General features: G+C 43.2%; 1 protein-coding gene across 1 annotated transcript; it reads right to left on the bottom strand.

Moving 5' to 3' along the window:
- Nucleotides 1–488: 488 nt before the first annotated feature.
- OSTF1 (osteoclast stimulating factor 1) lies at nt 489–21,811 on the bottom strand. Its single transcript, XM_081930785.1, has 10 exons — nt 21,662–21,811; nt 13,599–13,645; nt 10,445–10,495; nt 10,271–10,334; nt 8,798–8,851; nt 5,188–5,295; nt 3,930–3,979; nt 3,720–3,798; nt 1,506–1,604; nt 489–758 (listed from the first exon to the last, which is right to left on the bottom strand). Exons 1-10 carry the CDS (start codon nt 21,693–21,695, stop codon nt 700–702), a joined length of 645 nt encoding a protein of 214 aa, XP_081786911.1. The 5' UTR covers nt 21,696–21,811; the 3' UTR covers nt 489–699.
- Nucleotides 21,812–21,848: the final 37 nt, after the last annotated feature.

The raw sequence follows: 21,848 nt of genomic DNA, 5'->3' as shown, positions 1-21,848 counted from the left end.
TTCCTGTGCTGGCTAATGCAGCAGGCCTTGCTCCTTTCTCTCACCCAGTATGACTCACTCCCTGTTCCTGTGCAAGGCTAGAGTTGCACACAACTGCCATGGGTAATCCCAAGCGACCACAGAAAAACCAGAACCAGTTTGTGGGAAACTGGAATATCTCTTCAACTCCAGTCCCCTTAAGGGTATGTTCCTGATATAAAATATTTTCATTCCATGACTCCAGTTTGGGCTCTCAGTGTATAAACATGCACGGAACCAACACCTATACACGTGTGTGTGGAAATAAAATACACATAAACATGCACACAGGTGAATATGTGTTGTAAGGAAAACCAACCACTCTTCTCCCTGATATATTTCTTTCTGTAAAAGTAAAATAAAACTAGCCATTTGCCTGAAAAAAACCCAATGTCTGCAGAGATATATTAACACTCCTTCTTAAAGGGCAAATTCTATTTCCGGTGCATAATGGGAAAAGCCATCAAACATGCTCTCACCTAGCCAATTTATTTAAAAGCAACTAGAGAATTTTTGGACCTTAAGGACTGGGAAGGGGCATATTTTGACCCTGTAGTGGGGATAGCTATGATGTTACATTGCTATGTATATGAGAAAAGTACACTTTTGGTAGTCAGAGGAAGAATTTGAGAAAGGTGGAGGCACAAAAAGCTGAACATTTTTAGACAGTATTAAGGCAGTTCAGTCGGAGTCTTCATCATCAAGGTATTCATCTGCATTGCTTAAGGTTCGCATTATGTCTAGAAGAAAGAGCAACAAACATTTTAAAAATGTAAATTTAGGGTGCAACCCAACAGCTAAGACGGAAGAATAAGAAGCAGTCACAGTCCCAATACACAGAAGGTGTTCCAATGGCTGTGGTGGAGGAAAGGGGCATGTTGGAGTGGCCAAGAGCGAAAACAGTCTCCTCATTGATGTGAATGGGAAGATCAATTTACAACATGGAAAAGGGCAGGAGTGTGGCTGGGTAGAGGACCACCACCACTCCTCCTCCCGCTTGGACTGGAGTGAGTGAACAGGGCATATAGCAAGTGGTAGCAGCTCTGACGCGCATTCAATCACCCCAACAGCATTGCTAGTCATTTTGAGTGTTTTCAAAATCTGTTACCAGAGCTGTCACCTCTTGTGCGTCAAATTTCTAGCAAGACAATTGCAGGACGTTTTGTATCCCTCTATATTATTAAAATAATTGCAATAAGGCTTCCTCCCACAACAGCTTGGCATTCCTCCATAGCTACAATCATGTCTCTCTGTGGCTCTCTGTGTACCTAATAACTTATTATCCTTGGAGCTCTGCGAAAAGGAGTGCCTTCTGTAGGGTTTCATCACAACTTGTCCTAGGTCACTGTCCTTAAGCAGAAATGCATTTCCTAACTGCCTCACATAATCCCACTTTCAGCAACAGTTATGGGGATATTCATAAATCGCTTACTGATGCAGCATATTGGAAAATACATCAAAAAAGGTAAAAAACCAACAACCCTCACCTTGTCCTTGTTTCTTTTTAAGCAGGGAAGCACATGCTGCATTAGTAGCCATGTCAAAAGCCAATTTCTTCTCATTATTTCTTAAATCTGTTCTAGCACCTTTGTGAAAACAAAATAGAGGACACCACAATTAGAAATTCAGAGGTGAAACTATCAGGTCAGGAGTGTCTCACCTGGGGTCCTCCCAATGGAGCTTCTGTACTTTCAGTTCCCATCAGCTTCAGCCAATTTTCCAGTGGTCAGGGATGATGGGAGTTGTAGTCCAGCAGCATCTGGAGGACCACAGCTTAGTCGCCCCTGTGTTAGCCACATATCTTTGCTATTATTAGCAACTTTCCTCTAAAATGAAACTAGTTTCCCATTCTAACTTCCAATGCAAAATCTCTATCCTAATAGAGACTGTAAGGAACAGAATGATGCTACTTTGCCATCTACGAAGAATCAGAGCACAAGTGCTCATGACTTTCATTTTTAAACGGAAGTTCAGATTGCTTGTTGGTGGGGAATGAGTGTATCTTTTTGTATAAAATGTGCACTAGGGGCAGAATTCAACACAGCCCAAAAAGTGGAATGGGGGGAGGGGAGGAGGTCCACTCATGCAACAAGATTTTTCCATCCTCTCCTCACCTCGTACGTCTCCTCAACCTGTTCTGCATTTCCCCCCAACCCCCCAGAGCAGAGTTGGGGGCATGGAAGAAGGTAAGAGATAAAAAGTCCCGTGTGCAAGTGAATGTCATTATGCACACACAACAACACAGATGAATCCTGCCCCAGTGTAAAATATCACCACAGCAAACACCTCCGTATCAGTGAAATAATTCCTCACATAACTGAGAAGGTGGCTTTCATAATTCAGAACACAGCTGGTCCTACCCTAAGATGGAAGAAGAACAGGCAATGGAAGGAACCATATTGTAGGGCTTCATGGGACACAAAACTCCACTAACAAAGGTGGCATTCAGATGGCTAATGAACACAGCAAGAGAAGTTGCAGATTTGCTACTGCACTCTTCTTCTGTGGGTGCAGCGTTCTAAGTCAGGGGCAGCCCATTCCATTTTGCCACCTGAGGCGGAAGTGGAATGTGCTGCTCCTGCCCCCCTGCTGCCATGCTCCCCACGTCTGCCATGTACCAGAACACCCCCCTGCTTGCCCAAACTCAGCAAGAGAGAGGCATTCTGGAAGTGGTGGAAGCGATGGGGGAAGCAGGGCGCCTCCTTCTGCCCTTCCACTGCCTAAGGCAGGTGCTTCATCCCCCCTCATTGGTGGGCCAGCTCTGCTCTGAGTAATTTCTTGAAGGTCTAATAATAATAACAACAATAATACCCCACCCATCTGGCTGGGTTCCCCCAGCCACTCTGGGTGGCTTACAGGATATAGAAAAACATAGTATTATGTAATACTTGCTAATGAGCTAGGACAGAACAATATGAGCACAGAGAGCTTGATCCAAATCTCTTTGACATAAGGGGCAAACAGTGAAGTATTGTACATGCCTACACAAAATTATCTTCTTGAGTTCAGTGGGGTTTACTTTCAGATAAGTGGCCATACGACTGCAAACCAAGAGAACTCCAAAGATCTTGTCAATCCATGGAAAATCTGGATTTTTCTTTCGCAATATATTGTTGTATTATATATTATAATTATTATAATATAGAATACATAATTCAACTAGTATGCCAAGTGAGAAATTAATAACTGCATTATAGAAGATAAAATGAGGCCAAAAAAACAGCTCGTTCACAGTATACATTGTGAGCTGGGTATGCAAATGTGTGCCTATGGCTCAGTTCAGATGTGCATATCTTGGCTTAATAAACTGAGGAATGTATGAGCCTTGTGCTCAACATGTTTCATCCTATCACCAATTCTCCTTTCTCAGTGTGCTACTATTAACCCTGCAAGACTTCAATTAACCATAGCTTTGTATTTTGTCAGTACCAGGAAATTATGGTTACGATGATAACAACAACTTCAAAAGCAACTGTGATTCAAGATCCTAGCTCAGTGCTGCCAGCCATAGTTTCCCAGTTCAGATGTAACATTAATGGTTCATGACCACAAGAAGTGCTGAATTATTGTGTGGCAAGAAAGTGGAATGGAAAGGGATGGTATGGGGACACTGCGTGCAGGCATAAAACTTGTGCATTTCTCAGATCTTGCCAGGGCCCGTGCTTATGATGTTACAGGAATGTCTTGGTAAATACAATTACCTTTTGCCAGCAGTGTTTCTACGATATCTGCATAACCCTTCCATGCAGCAGCATGCAAAGCTGTGTCCCCCAGTTTATTCTGTGGATGCAGAAGTGGGGAAACCCATCAAGGTTAAAATGTGGCAACAGAAGTTTAGATCATGTCAACGGTAATCAATCACCATTATGACAAACCAATTCTGGAAAGCCATTCAATGTGTGATTACTTACCTGTTGGTTTAGTTCTACATTTGGCTGCGTCAATAATACTTCCACTATATCTGCATAAAGTGAAAAAATTGGGAGTAGGGATATCATGAGAAATTGGAAGTTGCTTTGTTATATTCAGAATGTAGCAGGAAAGTCAGGATCTAGACTCAATCAGCTCAAAACGTGAGCTGTGAAAGTTGAATTAACTTAAGAGAACTAATCTGTATGAAAGCTGATACAATCTCTTTTTAAAACCCACATTAATTCAGGATCACCTTTCATTTCTTTTGTTTTCTGCTTTGCCATTATTAAGAGCACATGATTTTAGATCCATATTTATTTCCAGAGGGATTGCTGTGTTGAGTCTCTTCCAGCCAAAACAATGAAACTTTGTGGCAACTCAAAGGCTATTAAATTTATTATGGCACCAGATTTTGTGGTCCACTTATCAGGTGAGTTGCGGGTATATCTATAACTATAAAAACACACACACATGGTTGGCAAAGTGTGGATGTGGGTGGAGAGGCAGGATGTAATCAGTAAGGTCAGGAGGAAATGAAGAAGTACAGAGAGTGATATCATAGAACCATAGAATTATAGAGTTGGAAGGGACCCCAGGGGCCATCTCATTCAAACCCCTGCAATGCAGGAATCTCAGCAAGTGGTTCCCCATCCAATTTGAAACCTTACTGGACACTGCCTAGCTTTGCAAATGTGCAGGCAGTTTTCTTGCTGCATCACTCTGCAGGAATTCCTTGAGATTGGCTGCCAATAAGAGCAGACCCTACTGGGCTGTATTGATGGACAAGCTGTCTGACTTGGAGTAAGGCAGCTTACTCCCCCCCACCCTGTTTTTTTTAGTATTTCTGAGCTGCCACACCGTAAAATATCAGGGCAGTGTGCAACAATTAAGACATGAAACACCATTAAAAAAAACACCATATAATCATTAAAGTGACTGGCTAAATAAATTTTAAAAATACAGAATAAAACAGTTTACAAAGACCTCAAGAGTAAGGCTTGAAAGTGAGAAGTGAGATGGCTTCTGCAGGAAGAGATGGGGCCCACACGGAACCCACAACGCTTCATGTCGGGCTCTAGCTGAGGCCAATCCAATCTTATTTCTTAATTTCCCTCCCTCTTCCTAATTTAAATTGTATCATGCAAGAATTCAGGCCATTACTGATTGCAGCAGAAGAGGAAATACTAGCTGGTCCATTAACCCAGTGATGAAAGCTCCAAGAAAGAAGGTCTTCCTCTTCATTCACTTCTCATGTACCTTTGTGTCCACCATGGCATGCCCAGTACAGGGCTGTGCTCCCAGCTTTGTCTAAGCCATTGACGCCAACTCTGTTGTCCAAACACTCCCTCAGCCAGCTCAGGTTTCCTGAAACAGAAAAAGAAATATATTTTTCATAGAACATAATGGAGTTGTTTTTCTTGGCGGAGGTGGGTAGAGGGAGGAAATAAATTATTAAGCTAAATCATACTGAGAACGATGAGTCTCCCTGGTATGCAATGCATTTCAGCTCATCAACAACAACAACAACAGCCGCAGATGCTACCAAATCACATTATTCCTGCATGAATGAAAATGTTATGCAAATTCTACTTCCATTCAGTATTCTGTTTGGGAGACAAGTCTTTTTAACAAGCAAGCTGCTTAGCTTTTAACAGCCTATACCAGGGGTCTGCAACCCGCGGCTCCGGAGCCGCATGTGGCTCTTTTACACCTTTGCTGCGGCTCCGGGGCGGATACTAGCGAGGGGAGGAGGCGCATTGTGCGCTCTGACACTCCCCACTGTGGCGGGCGCTGTACTGGCTGTGACGTCGCATGGGGGCGGTGCGTGCGTTAGTCACTCACCGTCCCGACGTCACCTTCCCGCCCGCTGTCAGATCGCGGCTCTGGAGATATATTTGTTGTAAATGTCGCAATGGTTTTGCAGCTCCCAAATTTTTTTTTTCCTTTGGAAACGGGTCCAAGTGGCTCTTTTTGTCTTAAAGGTTGCAGACCCCTGGCCTATACAGTTGAACCTATGCATTATGCATTGCTCACATTATCACCTGTCCAGTAAAGAAAAACTTGTATGATGCAAGTCAAAATTATAACCAAGAATGACAGTTCTACCTGAATCTATTCTGATTACAGTTCGAGTTCTTCCAAATTTTGTAAAAGTGTATTGCTCGCTAACCAGCTCACCTGAAAGTCAGTTCCACTGGACTTACTTCTGAATAGACATGCAGAGATTTGCACTGTAAGGATTCAAAATCTAAGTATGCACATTGCTTGTTTGGCCAGTTTACAAGAGCACCAGTCCAGTAGCTTCTGTACCCATGTGGCTGCTCAGTATGAGCTGAGGGTTTCCCTTTTACATATTGTCCTGGTTTGCACATGTGAAAAGGATCATGGGGTCTTGGTGGACCCCAAGCTGAACATGAGTCAACAGTGTGATGCAGGAGCAAAAAAGCTAACACTATTCTAAACTTCTTCAAGAGAAGCAGAGTGTCCAGATCAAGGGAAGTCATAGCCCCGCTCTATTCTGCCTTAGTCAGACCACACCTGGAATACTGTGTCCAATTCTGGGCACCACAATTTAAGAAGGATGCTGACAAGCTGGAATGTGTGCAGAGGAGGGCAACCAAGATGATCAAGGGTCTGGAAACTAAGCCTTATGAGTAGTGATTGAAGGAGCTGGGTATGTTTAGCCTGGAAAAGAGGAGACTGAGAGGAGATATGACAGCCATCTTCAAATATCTTAAGAGCTGTCACATGGAGGAGGGAGCATGCTTGTTTTCTTCTGCTCTGGAGGGTAGGACTCGAACCAATGGCTTCAAGTTGCAAGAAAGGAGATTCCAACTAAACATCAGGAATAACTTCCTGACAGTAAGAGCTGTTCAGCAGTGGAACAGACTCCTAAGAGAGGTGGTGGACTCTCCTTCCTTGGAGGTTTTTAAGCAGAGGTTGGATGGCCATCTGTCCTGGGTGCTTTAGCTGAAATTCCTGCATTGCAGGGGGCTGGACTAGATGACCCTTGGATCCCTCCCAACTCTAAGATTCTGTGATTCCATATTCACAGTAAGCCAAATCAGGATTTAGCTTGCGCATATGAGGATGGGTATTCCCAGGAAGGATGACAGCCACTTTGCTCTCCCTGGTTGTTTTGTGGCTGCGCTGCAATGGGAGCTCACCCCGCCGCGGGGATTTGAACCGCCGGCCATGAGATCAGCAAGCCCTAGGCACTGAGGTTTTTACCCACAGCGCCACCCACATCCCTTAACTACTGCTACGAAGACTGAAATGCTATATACATTTACCTTGAGGTACCGTATATACTCGTGTATAAGCCGACTTTTTCAGCACATTTTTTATGCTGAAAAAGCCTCCCTTGGCTTGTTCTTGAGTGAGGGTCCCACTTACCCAGGAGTCACCAAACTTTTTGGGGGAGGGGGCCGGTTGACTGTCCCCCAGACTGCATGGCGGGCTGGACCATGTGTGTGTGCGTGCGTGCGTGCGAGGAATCCAGTTTTGAAGGATTTTAACTCTTGTGTTTTAGCTTGGTTGCTGATTGAGCTAAGGCTTTTGAACTGTTAAAGTTATTGCTGATACCATATTGTTTTTGTTGACCCTCTTTTCCACTTACAGAGCTAATTTACTGTTATTCTTTGAAGTAAATATTCCAAAACATTTAACCTACTGACGCCTCAATTAATGTAATTTTATTGGTATCCATTTTTATTTTTGAAATTTACCAGTAGCTGCTGCATTTCGCACCCTAGGCTTATACTCGAGTCAATAAGTTTTCCCAGTTTTTTGTGCTAAAATTATGTGCCTTGGCTTATATTCGGGTTGGCTTATATTCGAGTATATATGGTAAGTTTCACTGAACGCAATGGCCCTTACATCTGAGTACACATACACGGGGTTAGAAGGAATCCTCATTGAACTAAGTGGCAGGTACTTCTAAATAAAAATGCATTGAAAGCTGAAATCTTTCCTGGTTTGCATCTGTATTAGAATTGCTTTTTAGGATATTTTTAGTGTTTTTATCACTCGTTTGCCACCTTCCTTTGAGAGGAAGGGTGGGAGATAAATGAAATAAATAAATAAAGCATTGAATTAGGGAGATTTCCATTTTTAAAATTATATTTATGAAGTGTAAAAACCAAACAAAAAACCACAGGGGTTACTATATTATTAAATATAGTATTGTATTCTGTGTATACAGTGTGATTATAACCTGGACTAATGTCATTACATCACATTGATTTGTTAAAGCTATTAAACTATTCATCACCATATACCCACATTTGTATAGCATCATTATCAAACCAATTATTTAATATTTATTTATTTATTTATTTGAAAATGTGTATTTAAATCTAGATTTTCAAGGGAGCTTACAAATGAGAACCATAAAACAAATATAAAACAGATCAAAACAATAAGAAATAAAAGCAATTATCATAGTAGTAGTTAAAAATACAATTTTTTTCTATCCAGTTATTTAATCTGAAACCATTAGTCCTTTCCCAGTATTAAAAGAATTAATCCATTGTGCCTATTTCTTTCTGCAAATAAATATATTTATCCTGCAAATCAAGACTATTTGTCCAAAATACTCAAGACATGCAACAAACAATTAAACCCTTTCTCTTAGAAATAAAATGCCTTTATTGTCCGACACAGACTTCCCACTCTCATAGCTTTCATATTTTAAAGAAACTCCAACAACCCAATCTATTTCATCCCCCAACCCAATGGGAAGAGAACCGATGAATTGCTTCTGTGGCAACCCAGCTCTCTTTAGTGCAGCCATGAGCTTGTAACTGAATAAGCAAGCCTGGGGGGGGGGGGGATCTGATATACTGCAAACTTCATCTGTACCCACCTCTCTTGGCAGCTTCATGTAGTGGGTTGTCAATGGATTCTGCTTGTTCAGCCACTAAAACAAAAGCAAAAACACACATCATCTTAAACAGGTGACTCCTTTGACTCCTGCACCTTGCTGAATGGGCCCCAGGTAACTGAGAGCCATTAATTTCCTTCTTCCTTCTATGCACTAATATGTTTAATATTTATCAAAGGCCATGGATGTAAAATATATATTAAACTCCTTATTGTATGCACTACTGTATTCCCAAGTTTCAAAACGCGGAAAACTTGCCTGTGCCAAACAGAGCTCCTCGCGAAGCTTCCTTCAATTTAATGTTGGGGAAGCTCTGTGTCTACAGTGCCCAAGGTGGCCACACAGGACAGAAGAAAGGGCATGCGGAAGAGGTGATCTCTGTAGGCATAGCTTGTCATGCAAGTTATACATGCTGAAATTGTCTTGATCAAGACAACACGGCGGCTCAGAACTGGCACTGTGCTGCCCTTCTGGCAGCAAGACATACCATGTCTGAGCCTCTTTCCAAAGCTCTTCCGGATTTGGAGGATGTTCTGTCTGATGGAGAAGCAGGCCACCTCCTAAAAGGAAAGGAAAGCACTCCCACTGTTGCATCCAGGCAGCCCCACCCCCCTCCCCCAACTAAAGCGGCAGCAACATGGGCTGTTAGAAGGCTAGCACTGCAGCGCCGCCCGACTGAGGTGAGCCCTTCCTGAGCGGAAGGATGCTAAAAGTCTGCTGTGCATGCAGAGCTCAACAAAGAAGGCCTTGGATCTGGGCCAAAAATACTGACGGAGCTGTGACTATTCTTGGGGTCTTGAAGATTTCTCAGGACTTATGCAAATCTACAATTCCCAGGGAGTTGTAAATGACACATCCAGCTTATAAATCCTACTTAGTTGCGAATATTCTTCTATGCTTCAGCAAGACAAGAAACATATTTAGCTTTTTTATTTTTTAAAAATATATCTCCAGCACTGTGCAGAAGTCTTTTTATTTTCCCAACATTTATGTTGATCTGTTTTATTCTGTCTCATATAATCTTTATGCTATTTTTAGAGACTTATCCTTTTCAGCATTATCATCATCATCATCATCATACATGTGGTCCTAAAATTTTATTGAACGCTCCCCCCCCCCAATAAGATTGAAGGTTGCGACATACATTTTAATAAAAAATAAATACATTAAAAGGCATCCACTTGTGGGGTTTTTTGCTTCTGTCTGTCCAGCAGGTGGCACACAAGAGAACACGGATGCATTCTTCCAGTTAAAAGGTGTGTTCTCAAAGCAGCTCTCGGCCATGAAACCATTTTTAATGCCCGGTTCTGGCATCACATTAGAAGTAAGATACTATATTTCTTTGTATCTGGATCAGAGACAACCCCTTAAAAATTACAAGCTGCATACATCCCTATAGTCCACATCTGTGGTGGAGAGATATATCTTGAAAGGTAAAGCAAATCTGGAATATACCATAGTTGCTGGGGATTAGTCCAGTTCTTCCTTTACAGGTTCCCTTCCACCAATTTGTGTCACTCTGGAGGGAAAAGAAAGCAATGCTGAAACAGGGAACAATGACTCCACTTGAGATGTACTCTGTTTATTTAGCACGGTCCAGTTGTTAACATTTGTGTTTGATGAACTCACCATATCCGAAATGTAGATAATATCTCCTTCTTCAAAATACAGTTCATCTGGCTGGAACAATAAAGAGGGTGTTTGAGTTTGCAGACCAATTTAAAGCACATTTTAGAAGAATATCATTGTTGCAGCCTTGCCTAACAACATTTTAGGATTTATCTTCTTCATTCAGTTTGAGGAAGAGGTACAAACCATCAATCAAATGGAAACAGGGCCATGTGAGTATACACCAACTCAAAACTCCACAGAAGGTCTGCTTGCGTCTTTGGCAGAGTTTATATTTAAAAGTCTGAGGTCTGTAAGAGACATTTCTTGCTAAGAGTATCTTTACCTTCCACAGTTCCTTGCTCACAGGAAGGGAAACAGAGGCAAGGCTGACACCAAAACAGCCATCTTCTGAGCCCCAACCAACAGGGTCTGCCATTTAAATTCTCCCCCAATGCCTCAACAGTGTTGCTCCTGAGCATTGTGGGAAATCTTAAATAGCAGGCAGCTTGCAGCCAGGTGAAAAGGGAGCCAGGGAGGACAGGCAGTCCCAGTTTAAAGGGGGGACCAGTACTCCTGGTGGGCCTGAATAGAGAATCAAACAGGAAAGAATTCGGAATTCAATGAACTGCATTCTTAGCAACTTCTTTTACTTTTGAACCTTTCCATGCTTTCTACCCGGCACTAGGCACCCTTCGCTGAAATCTCCTGTGCAGCCTGTGAGCAAAACAAGGTCACCACAGCCTTGGCCCCATAAGACATGCACTGAGGCAGTGAAGAGCTTATCTTGTACTGGGGAAGTGGAAGCTGAGAGCCCTGGCAAGCTGGAAAACGGGAAGGGAAGAAAGGGAGAGGAGGAGGAAGTTTGCTTCTGCCTCGGAAAAAAAGGCTGTGGCGTCTCTGCCCCAAGTGGCAAGGCAACCACAGGGAAAGGAAAGGGAACGGGGCTTTTGCTGCCCCCTGTTGCCACCTGCTGGCTTGCCAGGGAATAATAAACCAGCTAACAGCTACTGAAGAGGCCAAACCACACATGATACAGCAGGAGATCTGGGATTGGTTCACTTTACTGTACCTGAGATTTCACCCATTTTTACTGGAGTTGTGGGGCTGAGAAGTGGGTGCCCCAAAGCTCCTGTCTGCACTGCAGTGGGGAGCATGTGTGTGTGTGTATTGAGCCTGCATTATTTGGAGCAAGGGGTCAGCACATCTGGCTGCTAACCAGAAGGTTGGTGGTTCAAGCCCACCCAGGGATAGCTGTGGGCAGGATTCCTGCACTGCAGGGGGCCAGACTGGATGACCCTCGAGGTCCCTTCCTGCTCTACAATTCTGTGATTTTGTTATTTGCTTTGTGCTGCAGAGTTAATAGCAACTGGGGGGAGGAAGGCAAGGATTAAAACCTTTGCTCCAAACAAATGGGGGGGGGGCTCAAATAAGGCAATCCAGAGTCACAGGTCTTTTGTGTCATGTGTGCTTTGGCCCCTCCACCTCCGCCCTTGGCATAGGCACTGGCACTGGCAAGCTCAAGACTTTCAGAAATGCAGCATGGCAGGCAGGCTCCTTAGCAACCATCATTTCCTGCATCTGAGAGGCTAACAATATAAAGAGCACCCTGCTTCTCATCTAAGCCTTTCACAGGTGGCCTCTGAAATATGAAAGACTAAAGTCCACCCCGGTCTACCCAGAGCTTTTTTTTCTAAAAAAATGTTTAGGGGATACTCTCATTTTCCTACTCATTTTGAAATACTGCCCCTCAATGAGGCCAAACTTCACAAAATGTTTAGGGGTATGCGTACCATGTGTATCTGGGGTCAAGGATGCCTGAGAAAGAGAGTGAGAGTTTACACTGCGTTCTCTCAATCAAAGGCACACAAGGAAACGTGCTGGTTGTTCTCTCCCACTCCTCAAACATGTATACTCTGGTTTTCTGAAGTGCAGCTGTGGAGGCTGCACTTGGCTTTCCTTTCTTGCCCTCAGTTTCTCATAAAATGGGTTTGGAGGAGCAGAAGGAAAGAGAGTGGGGAGAGAACATGAGACAGCAGAACATTAGACACGGGAGGCTTCCAAGAGCGGAGCTGCAAGATCACCCCAATATATTTAATTTACAAAGTGGAAAAGTTGGACTAAGGCAGGAATAGGCAAACTCCGACTCTCCAGATGTTTGGGACTACAATTCCCATCATCCCTGACTCCTGGTCCTGTTAGCTAGGGATGATGGGAATTGTAGTCCCAAACATCTGGAGGGCCAGATTTTGCCTATGCCTGGACTAAGGAGTTGTGGTGGTTCCATTTTTGCTGGAGGCTAATCTGTCGGACCAACCTTAGGACAAAGTTAATTATTAGCCAAAAGGCAGGCCCTAGAAAAAGGAATATGCCTCACCCATCCAGCATTATAGCAGAAGACATCTGAGTTTGCTTTTTCTGCTGTTCCTTACTGAAAGGATTTGTAAGAGAAGATTACTTTGTAAGCCTTTGGCAAGATGTGACTGCTCAGAAGGAATGCTGAATCAGCAAGAGAAAAGAGACTCCACTATCTTAAAAGGGTGTTGTGCAGCTTGGTTAACACTTTCTCTTAATGGATTCAAACAAACCTGAAGAGGATGCTCAAAATCTTGGATGTAATGACACTGCCAATCCACATCTCTCCAGGGGGGCAAAAGCAGAACAAAATACAGGCTTTGCCCCCTCCAACTTTCCACCCTACTTCTCACTTTTCAAGCAGTTTGTTCAGAAACTAAAATACTTTTGCTAAGTCAGTTGGATTTATAACTCCCTCCCTCATTCATTGTGTGACTAAGATGCACAGGCAATTGGGTTTTTAACCAATAGCGAGTTGGTCATATTGTGCACTCAGAAGAAACACAGTTGTGTTGACAGACACCAGCGCATGCACAATTAAGGCCAAATCCTTGGTTAAGGTCACATGGCCTGTCCACTTATTTAAGGGCCAAAACTACACCTGTGCATGAGACCTTGTTCTTGAGCAAATATGAGGAAGATCAAACTGCAGCATCGGCCTCTAAAATGTTTAGATCTTTCACCTCTGCGGGTACAATGTAAATATCAATTCCTATGTTTTATTATCACAAGGGCAAGTTGGATTTAGCTGCTAAGTCATATTAAAAAATAACATTTCCTTATTTTAGAGGGGAGGGGAAAAATAAACTTAAATACTTACAGTTCTGGGTTCAAATGTATACAAGGCTCTAAAAACTTTGACTTGTCCTAAATATAAAGAAATAAATAAACATTAACAGAATATTTTTTCCTTTCCCTAAGGTTGAATGAATCAAACATCCATGTCCCAAACTCAGCCAACATTTTAATTGCAAGAGCTCTAACGACAGTCTAAAGCCTGTTTGTCAGGTTCATGACACATCAAGGAGGGAAGCTATAAAAACAAGTGAAACACTGGACCCCCGACCTGTGGCTTATTCAGTCCATTTTGAAGGTAAAGAAGGTGTGGAAAATACATCTAAGTCTGAAGAAAAATGTACTCCAACCAAAACAGAAGACTGCATAGATTCAGCCATTTTACTGAGCAAAAGTTCTGGATTGCAAAATGTACATTATGACAAGCTAATTGATAATCTTATGCAAATGTCAAAGAATATTAATATTTTATAAACATCTTTGCATTTTCATTCATTTTGTTCCTTTAAATAAAGTTCATTTTCAGATGAATGCAAGGCTGTGGGTTTTTTTTATCTTTATATATGCATATATCATTGTTTGGAAACAAAAACCACTGCTTAATAATATAAAAATAAAGATAACCATGTTTTTAAGTAACTCATAAAGTAACTCATTCTTATCCACTTAACCGTATCATGAGGTTCCACTGTCCATATGCTAATCAAATATACACCCTCTTTTACAGAAAATAAAACAAGGTATCACACAGCACAGGACAATATAATTTACAGTGGTACCTCAGGTTAAGTACTTAATTCGTTCCGGAGGTCTGTTCTTAACCTGAAACTGTTCTTAAACTGAAGCACCACTTTAGCTAATGGGGCCTCCCACTACTGCCGCGCCACTGGAGCACGATTTCTGTTCTTATCCTGAAGCAAAGTTCTTAACCTGAAGCACTATTTCTGGGTTAGCAGAATCTGTAACCTGAAGCGTATGTAACCTGAAGTGTATGTAACCCGAGGTACCACTGTAATTATTAATTGCAGTTTATATAATTGCAGTTTTTTGTAAACCACTTTAAGGGATTTTTAACAATCAAATGGTCTGTGCATGTATATTTACTTCTTAAAAGTGTTCACAGTAATTCTTACTACAATCCTGTAAAGCAGATCAGTACTGTTATCACCATATTGGAGAAGGGTAAACTGAGTGTGGCCTAGTTTGCACATAACACTAAAACATTACTTGGCTGTAAACTTTGTTGAAATACTAATATATTGGTTTAGGATCAAGTGCTAATCTGCAAAGTATGTTGCAATTTTCACCTCTTTCATGCACATACCAAACCTATGAAATTAAGCTCTAATTATTTCCGTGTTTTCTTATGCTTATGTCAGCAGCAACCACAACAGACTCAAGGCTGTTTTCCTTTAGACTTTTATGTTTTATGGCTCCCTTAAAGGGCCATGCAGCAGACAAGACCAAGCGGCAGACAAAAACAAACCACGTTTTTCCAACTCAGAAGATAGTTTGCTTGGGAATTATTGCTCATATGCAAAGTTTATAAAAACCAAGGGCTGTTAGAAACTAGCAGGGGTGATGGGATCAGAGCAATTGCAAAAAAAGAGAGAAGTAACTTCCAGTATTCATTTAAGAATATTTTTGCCATAATGCTGTTTTTTAATGGAAAAGGTGCTCTTTAAATGGTCTGAGATTATTTTAATTGCTGCAGCTGTTTGAGAGGGCTGCAGTCCACTCAAACAAACAGACTATTGTTTTTGAACCCAAGGGCTTTTCTATCCTGTATTTCCCTTTAACTTCTTTGTATGACCTTGCAGATAATCATAGAAAACTATGTCCCTCTTGTCAATGTTTTCTGTATTAAAGTGTTATTTTCCTCCTCATGTGCTTCTGTACTCCACCCCCAGCTACCCCGCACATAACAAAAGAGCACATTTTTAAACATAATGTAGCTGCTTTATTGCAACATTTAGTTTGGGCCCAACTTCTCAGGAGGAAAAGCTTTCGACATTGGATGAGGGAACTGAAATTGCCCCTATACTGCAAGGAAATGGTTCTGTGGTGGAGTCTTCGTGTCCACTGAGGAAATGACGTTGAACTAATGCAATGTTGCATTACATTAGCTACCTTGCAGGGACTTGGGTACTGGCCTGGACTAATATAGTAATGTTCAGTTCTGCTCACATGCAGACAAGAGAATGCCAATGAATTTCTAAGGTCAAGCCCAGGCCAGCCCACCCATGAGGCAAAGTGAGGCAACTGCATCAGGTGGCAGCATTCATAGGGGCAGAAGATCCTGATGCAGATCTTATCCCCCCCCCCTTGCTCCTGTGTAAGTCTTCACCCACCCCTTCTGTTCTGGTGTGGAGGGGGGTGTTGTTTTGTGGTTTGCCTCAGGCACCAACATGTCTTGGGCAGGCCCTGGCCATACCACACAGGGCATTTCTTCATTTAAAGCATTCAAGCCCTGCCTCTCCACAATGAGCCATAGGCAATGTAAGTTAAATCAAAAAACTTTAAAAAAAATGACAGCAACAATACATGCAGCACAGCAGTCACAAAGAATAGCAGAGAAAAAAATTATTTTTTTAAAAACACATGCCATCATAAATAATTTAACCACAGCAACTAAAACAATTTCAAAAAAGGTTTTGACCATCCTGCAGACTATGTGGGGGTAGTGATACAAGAGAAGTGAGTTCAAGAGCCATCACTGAAAGAGCCCTCACTCTGGTCCCAATTTGACATATTTGGCAGGGGGGGGGGAGAGTTGGAAAACACGGGTCACAGGGGTGGGGATGTCTGATTATAAACTCAATAGGCACCTGTAGTCAGTCTCCTGTTTTTACCCCCTCTGCATTTACCTCTAGGTTTGGAAATTCATTGGCATTTCCTCTTGGCCAGCTTTCCATTTGCCCCACCATCTCTCTGTGGACAACCACATATTTATCCTCACAGGGCTAAAAGCAGAATGTGGGGGGGGGGGCATGTAGGGGGAAACTGGAAGAGGGGAATGGGTGTTATCTGTCCTTTTCGGTTTCTTATTTTTCCAATCTTAAATTCAGCTCATTACATTTCCTCATCAGATATATATATATATATATATATATATATATATATATATATATATGCAGGTTTTGGTGTCCTCGGGTGTCTTCCCGTGTAAAAGTTGGGGTGTCTAGGCGACGTTTCGACGAGGTCTCACTCGTCATCTTCAGGCTGGTGCTTTCGGCTTCTTGTTACTGGAACAGAGCAGGATCTCAGTGTTTGAGTTCCTATAAATACTGTTGAGGGGGTGTGGTGTATAGCAGAGAGGAAGTTCCCAGGCTAGTGTGCCTTTTCTTCTTTTGTTCCTTAATTACTTGAGGGATATCTTGAGTGATTTCTTGAGTGATATCCTGAGTACCACTTAGGTGGGTCATTAGGTGTGGATTAGTTGCTAAAGTCTTTGTGTCTTGACCTCTTGACACCCGAGGACACCAAAACCTGCATTCCTGTACCCGTGAAAATCTACGAAAGCAAATATATATATATATATATATATTCCTCACAAAAATGTGTCAGCATTTCAACATGCATTTCCCCAAATATATACATGCCTACCTGTCATTTTGACTAATGCACACATTTTCACAAGCCATTTTTCCTAACACATTTTGTATGCTACTTCCACTAATATGAACATTTTAATGCTCACCTTCACCTAATACAAACTTTTGTTACTTGGAGAACTACATAGCAAAATTTGGAGAAATGCAAATTTCACAGAAACACTGCGTTTCAGCTCTCCTATTGTTTTGGAAAGTGGAAATAAGGTAGTTTCATATTTAAATGTGAACAGAACCAATTTTCTTCCCCATCCCGAGTTAAAAGACTGGGAAATGACATGTATTTAATTAACATTATACATCATTTGAGCCCAATAGGATTTGCAAGTGGAATAGGTCTGGAATAGGTAGTCACACTACCCAGGCCTGGGTACAGAAAGCTTCCCTGACCCCTTACGGAAACCTCTTAGCTTCAGTCCTTCGGTTAAAATGTGGGAAAATAATAATGGCCTACCGAATAGAGACTGTGAGAATGATTGAAATAAAGAATATGACATGCTTGAACCACTTAGCTTATTTAGGGTTGCTGAGAATTGTAACTGTGTGAGGGGGTCTTTGAAGGAAAGATATTTTTTTAATGTGCTTATAAGACAAAGTGTGTGCAGAGCCCCAGAGGTAAGTCCTCCTGAGTTCAGTGGGACTCACTCCCAGGTAACTGCTGCTTTACACACATCTAAGGAGAGAGGAAACATGTTCACCATCAAGACTTGTTCACTTTCATATTCCTTTTCTAATCTCCAGCAAGCAAGATCTGTCCTTCCTGAGCACAGTCATACAGGCATGCGTGTCCTCACAAAGGGCCAAATAATATCAGCATTGGGACTATTTTTGGTGTGGGAGGGGGGGCACTTTTCTCTTGCTTCTGCTTTTAGCATATAATATCCTTTAATGAGGCTCCTTGTCCAGGCAGAGGCACTCTTCATCTTATATCACAATGTATACAATTATGGCTGTTGTATTTAAATTATCCACCCTGCGGTCCTTTTGACCACAATGTATTTGTGGAAAATGCAGTACACAAATATGTTAGCCAAGCATAAGGACTCCTCTGTGGCCTGTGGAAAAGAGGGATGTTGTTAGGTGCAAAACAATTAGATACTTTGTTGAGCAAAAAATATAAGAGGTGAAAGAGCCACGGCCTCCTTGATTTTGAGAATTCTTAATGCACAGGTAATAAAATGGCTGCAGCTCACTATCTGCAGCTCACTATCCCTGTCCTCTTTGATAGGTAAATTGTTCAGGTTTTGTATTGGAGTTATATAATATTTCTGAGCAGTTGCTTTCAAAATTTAGATTATAAAGACAACCCTTACATTCCAGAACTGTCCAACTATGAGTCAATGGCTTAAGATCTGGATTAAGGGCTGTATCTCTTCAGACAATTCCAGGGTGCAATTTCAGTTATTTCACACACACACAGTGTTTCTGCTTACCAAATTAAATTTTCCTCTCCCCTCATATGTGCTTCCTGAATAATAACAAATTTCTGCAAATTGTTCTATTCTTTTGGTGGCCAGAGTGTTACAACTTTAAGCGTTCCAAATCCCTTTCTCTTCAATCAAGCCACCATAGTTCAGATGATAACTTTGAGATAGGTTAAGAACTTTGAGAACTTAAAAAAAGAAAAGTCATTTATCCAGGGAGAGTCCACATATATACGGGCCTATTCCTACCTCTTTTTCCTACTGGTGATGGTGGAACCGTCAGGCACCATCCAGGCAACAAGGCATTTTCACTTGGTCGCAAGTGACAGATAGTCCGGTGCAAAATGCACCTGGCCCCTGGCTAATTTCAAACCTTGCCAAAATGGAAATTACCAGTAATAGCTGTAAATAGGACAAATGTGCCTGTTGCAAAAAAACAGCTTCCCGGGGCACATTATTGTCCCTCAAATAATAGCTCTGGATTTGAGGGGAGATTAAAAGCTTTTTATTGACAGCGGGTTAGAAGCTACATCTCTTCCTGATTTTGTCTCTTTTCCACTAGGAAACTGAAACAATAGCTGGTTGCAACAGATTTGCCACAGTTACCACGTTCAAAGGCTTTGCTAAGGGCCTTTGGTAAACCTTAGAGTTATTATACATCCTCCAAGAAGGTATGTAATCCCTGAAACATGTCCAATAAACTGTAATACGAGCTTCAATCAGGTAATAGACAGAATGAGCCATAAACTACTCAAGTCAATGCACTAGCCCTCTTGCACTTAAGACACTTTAATCTAATTCATTGCATTGGAACTAAAGTTTTTAGGTTGTGTAGTCTTCTCACACACAACTACAGAAACAGGGTGTTGAATGCTCTTGCATGTGTGCCATTTGCCCCTCTACCACCAAAGCCCTCAATGCCCACCCAATGGAATATCTTCACGAACGCTAATATATTATATTAATATATTTAATCTTATATGATATTAAACTGAGATTAAAGAATCAGGGAGTCAGTACCATTTGCCTCCTTGGCACTCCGTTTAACCTCAGTGGTGAATAAAAAAAAATACAGCTTGCAGAGAAAATCCGTATTTAAAAAACATCAATTTAATCCAAGAGGTGCCCCAAATATCTTTGAACACACCTAGTTTCTTGAAGGCTCACCTCATCCCCATATGTGCTCACTTGAATGCTGTGATCTGTGGCACTGGAACTTTAACAAGAGCCACAAAATATTCTTTCTGTACTTCCAAGAAACTGTTATTTTAGTGTAGCAGCACTAAAATTATTAAGCACGCACCTTCACTCTATTGTCTCTGGTGCCTGTCTGATATCAGCAAAAGTTTTGTTTCCAGCCAACCTAATCAGGTCTGTTGTTTTAGTTAGTTTATGTGTTTTACAATTACCAATTTTAAGTACCTTGTTTTTATTTTATTTTTAAGGAATATTTTAAATGAATATTTTAGATGGACTTGTAAACCACTTAAGAGAATTTTTGTTCTTCTAAGCAGCATGTAAATATTGTTGCTGCTGCTGCTGCTGCTTTAAAATAAATAAACCCTGCAGTTCCTGGGCAACTACAACATGCATTCCTCTCTTGGTGGCTAAGGCACCTGATGAGTAACTAAGGCAGGCCTGTTAGACTACAATTCCCATCACCCCTGGCCATGTTGGCTTGGGCTGATAGGAGTCCCAACAATCTTTGGAAGGCCAAAGGCATGTGGCAGAGAGCCTAGCAGCTGACTGCTGAGCATCCTTTATCAGGATCTCAGCCCATGGGGCAAATGTTTCTTCTACCAGCCTGTCCTATAGCGAGGAACAATTCAAAACCAATTCACTCTCCAGCATGATTCCGTTGAGGCCATTGGAACAACTCCTGATAAATGGGGAAAGCTATACCATAATTGAAATAAAGAAACAGGTCCTTGTCTGCTCAAAAGAGAGTGTGAGAAGAATCAACATATTTGCAAAGCACAAAGGCACATCTTATAACTTTTCAGATTTATTTCTACTTCTGATAGATGAATTTTATTTTGCAAGTAGTGAAGACAAATTCTGTGAAACAGGCGGGCCTCCTTCGCTCTTCCCCAGATGCCAGATAGTGGATTGGGCTGGTAGAACACGAGACTCTTGATCTCAGGGTTTTGGGTTTGAGCCCCACATTGGGCAAGAGATTCCTGCATTTCAGGGGGTTGGGCTAGATCAGGCATCCCCAACCTTTGGCCCTCCAGAGGTTTTGGCCTACAACTCCCATGATCCCTAGCTAACAGGACCAGTGGTCAGGGATGATGGGAATTGTAGTCCAAAACATCTGGCGAGCCGAAGGTTGGGGATGCCTGGGCTAGATGACCCTCACCGTTCCTTCCAACTCTACCATTTAGACACTGTGGTGGAGCAGAAAGCCCAGGGTTCAGTCTTGGTGCCTCCAGGGGGCTGTGAGGGGCCTCTGCCTGAAACCCTGGCCAGCCCCTGCCCGGCCACCGGCTGACCCCCGGGCCTGGCTTGGTGGAAGGCATCTCCCTCCGCTCCTACCCAGGCACGATGGGACCTCTCTCCTGGCCTGCAAGCTCAGGGAGGCCAGGCAGCAGCTCCTGCACCTCCTGCCCTGCCCGGCTGGGCCACTGACGGGGCGGGCGGGGCTGCTGGGCTCATCCTGGCTGCCCACTGCTTGCCAAGCTGCACCAATGCACCAAAGCTCCAGCGGCAGCAGCGGAGGATCCCCCCCCGCCCCCGCCCGGGGAGCACCGCAAACTCGCCGCCCTTCCTGCCCGGACCCGGCCGAGGGCGGCGGCAGCGAGCGCTCTCGCCCCTTCTTCTTTTTGACAGTGACAGCTTCTCTCTTGCCCCGCCCCGGGCGCGGGGGGGGGCAGCCCGCCCTCCACAGACAGCGACCCCCTCGCCCGCGCATCCCCAGGGCAGGGCACGGCGGGCGGGCGTCCCGGGCGGCTCCGAGCGCGCCCTTCGGCCCGGGGCTGGACGGAAAGGCCGCCTGGATGGCGCGGCGGGGGGGTCCACGTGTCCGGGAGTGCCGCCGCCGGCGCCTCCCTTACCTGGCTTGGCCGGCTTCGGGGGCGGCTTGGACATGGCTGCGCGAGCGGGAGGCGCAGCCAGGCGGCGGGCGAGGGGCTGCGCGTGGGGCTGGGCGGCGTCGCTTCCCGGAGAGAGAGAGGGCGGCTCGCCGAGCGAAGCTGCTTCTGCGCCCGGGAGGAGGAAGTGGGACTGGCGGCGGCGCAGGCA

Source organism: Podarcis melisellensis, assembly GCF_964234715.1.
Source record: "Podarcis melisellensis genome assembly, chromosome: 11".
Lineage (NCBI taxonomy): Eukaryota > Metazoa > Chordata > Lepidosauria > Squamata > Lacertidae > Podarcis > Podarcis melisellensis.
This window is presented reverse-complemented; position numbering and strand designations above follow the sequence as displayed.

What these genes read in the sequence shown, in the direction of transcription:
- OSTF1 (XM_081930785.1), bottom strand. Translation starts at nt 21,695, where the DNA reads ATGTCCAAGCCGCCCCCGAAGCCGGCCAAGCCAG. An exon ending in TTATCTACATTTCGGATATG is followed by an intron (nt 10,335 to 10,444) that starts GTGAGTTCATCA and finishes TTTTCCCTCCAG; the next exon opens with AGTGACACAAATTGGTGGAA. An exon ending in TAAAAAGAAACAAGGACAAG is followed by an intron (nt 759 to 1,505) that starts GTGAGGGTTGTT and finishes TCTTTCTTCTAG; the next exon opens with ACATAATGCGAACCTTAAGC.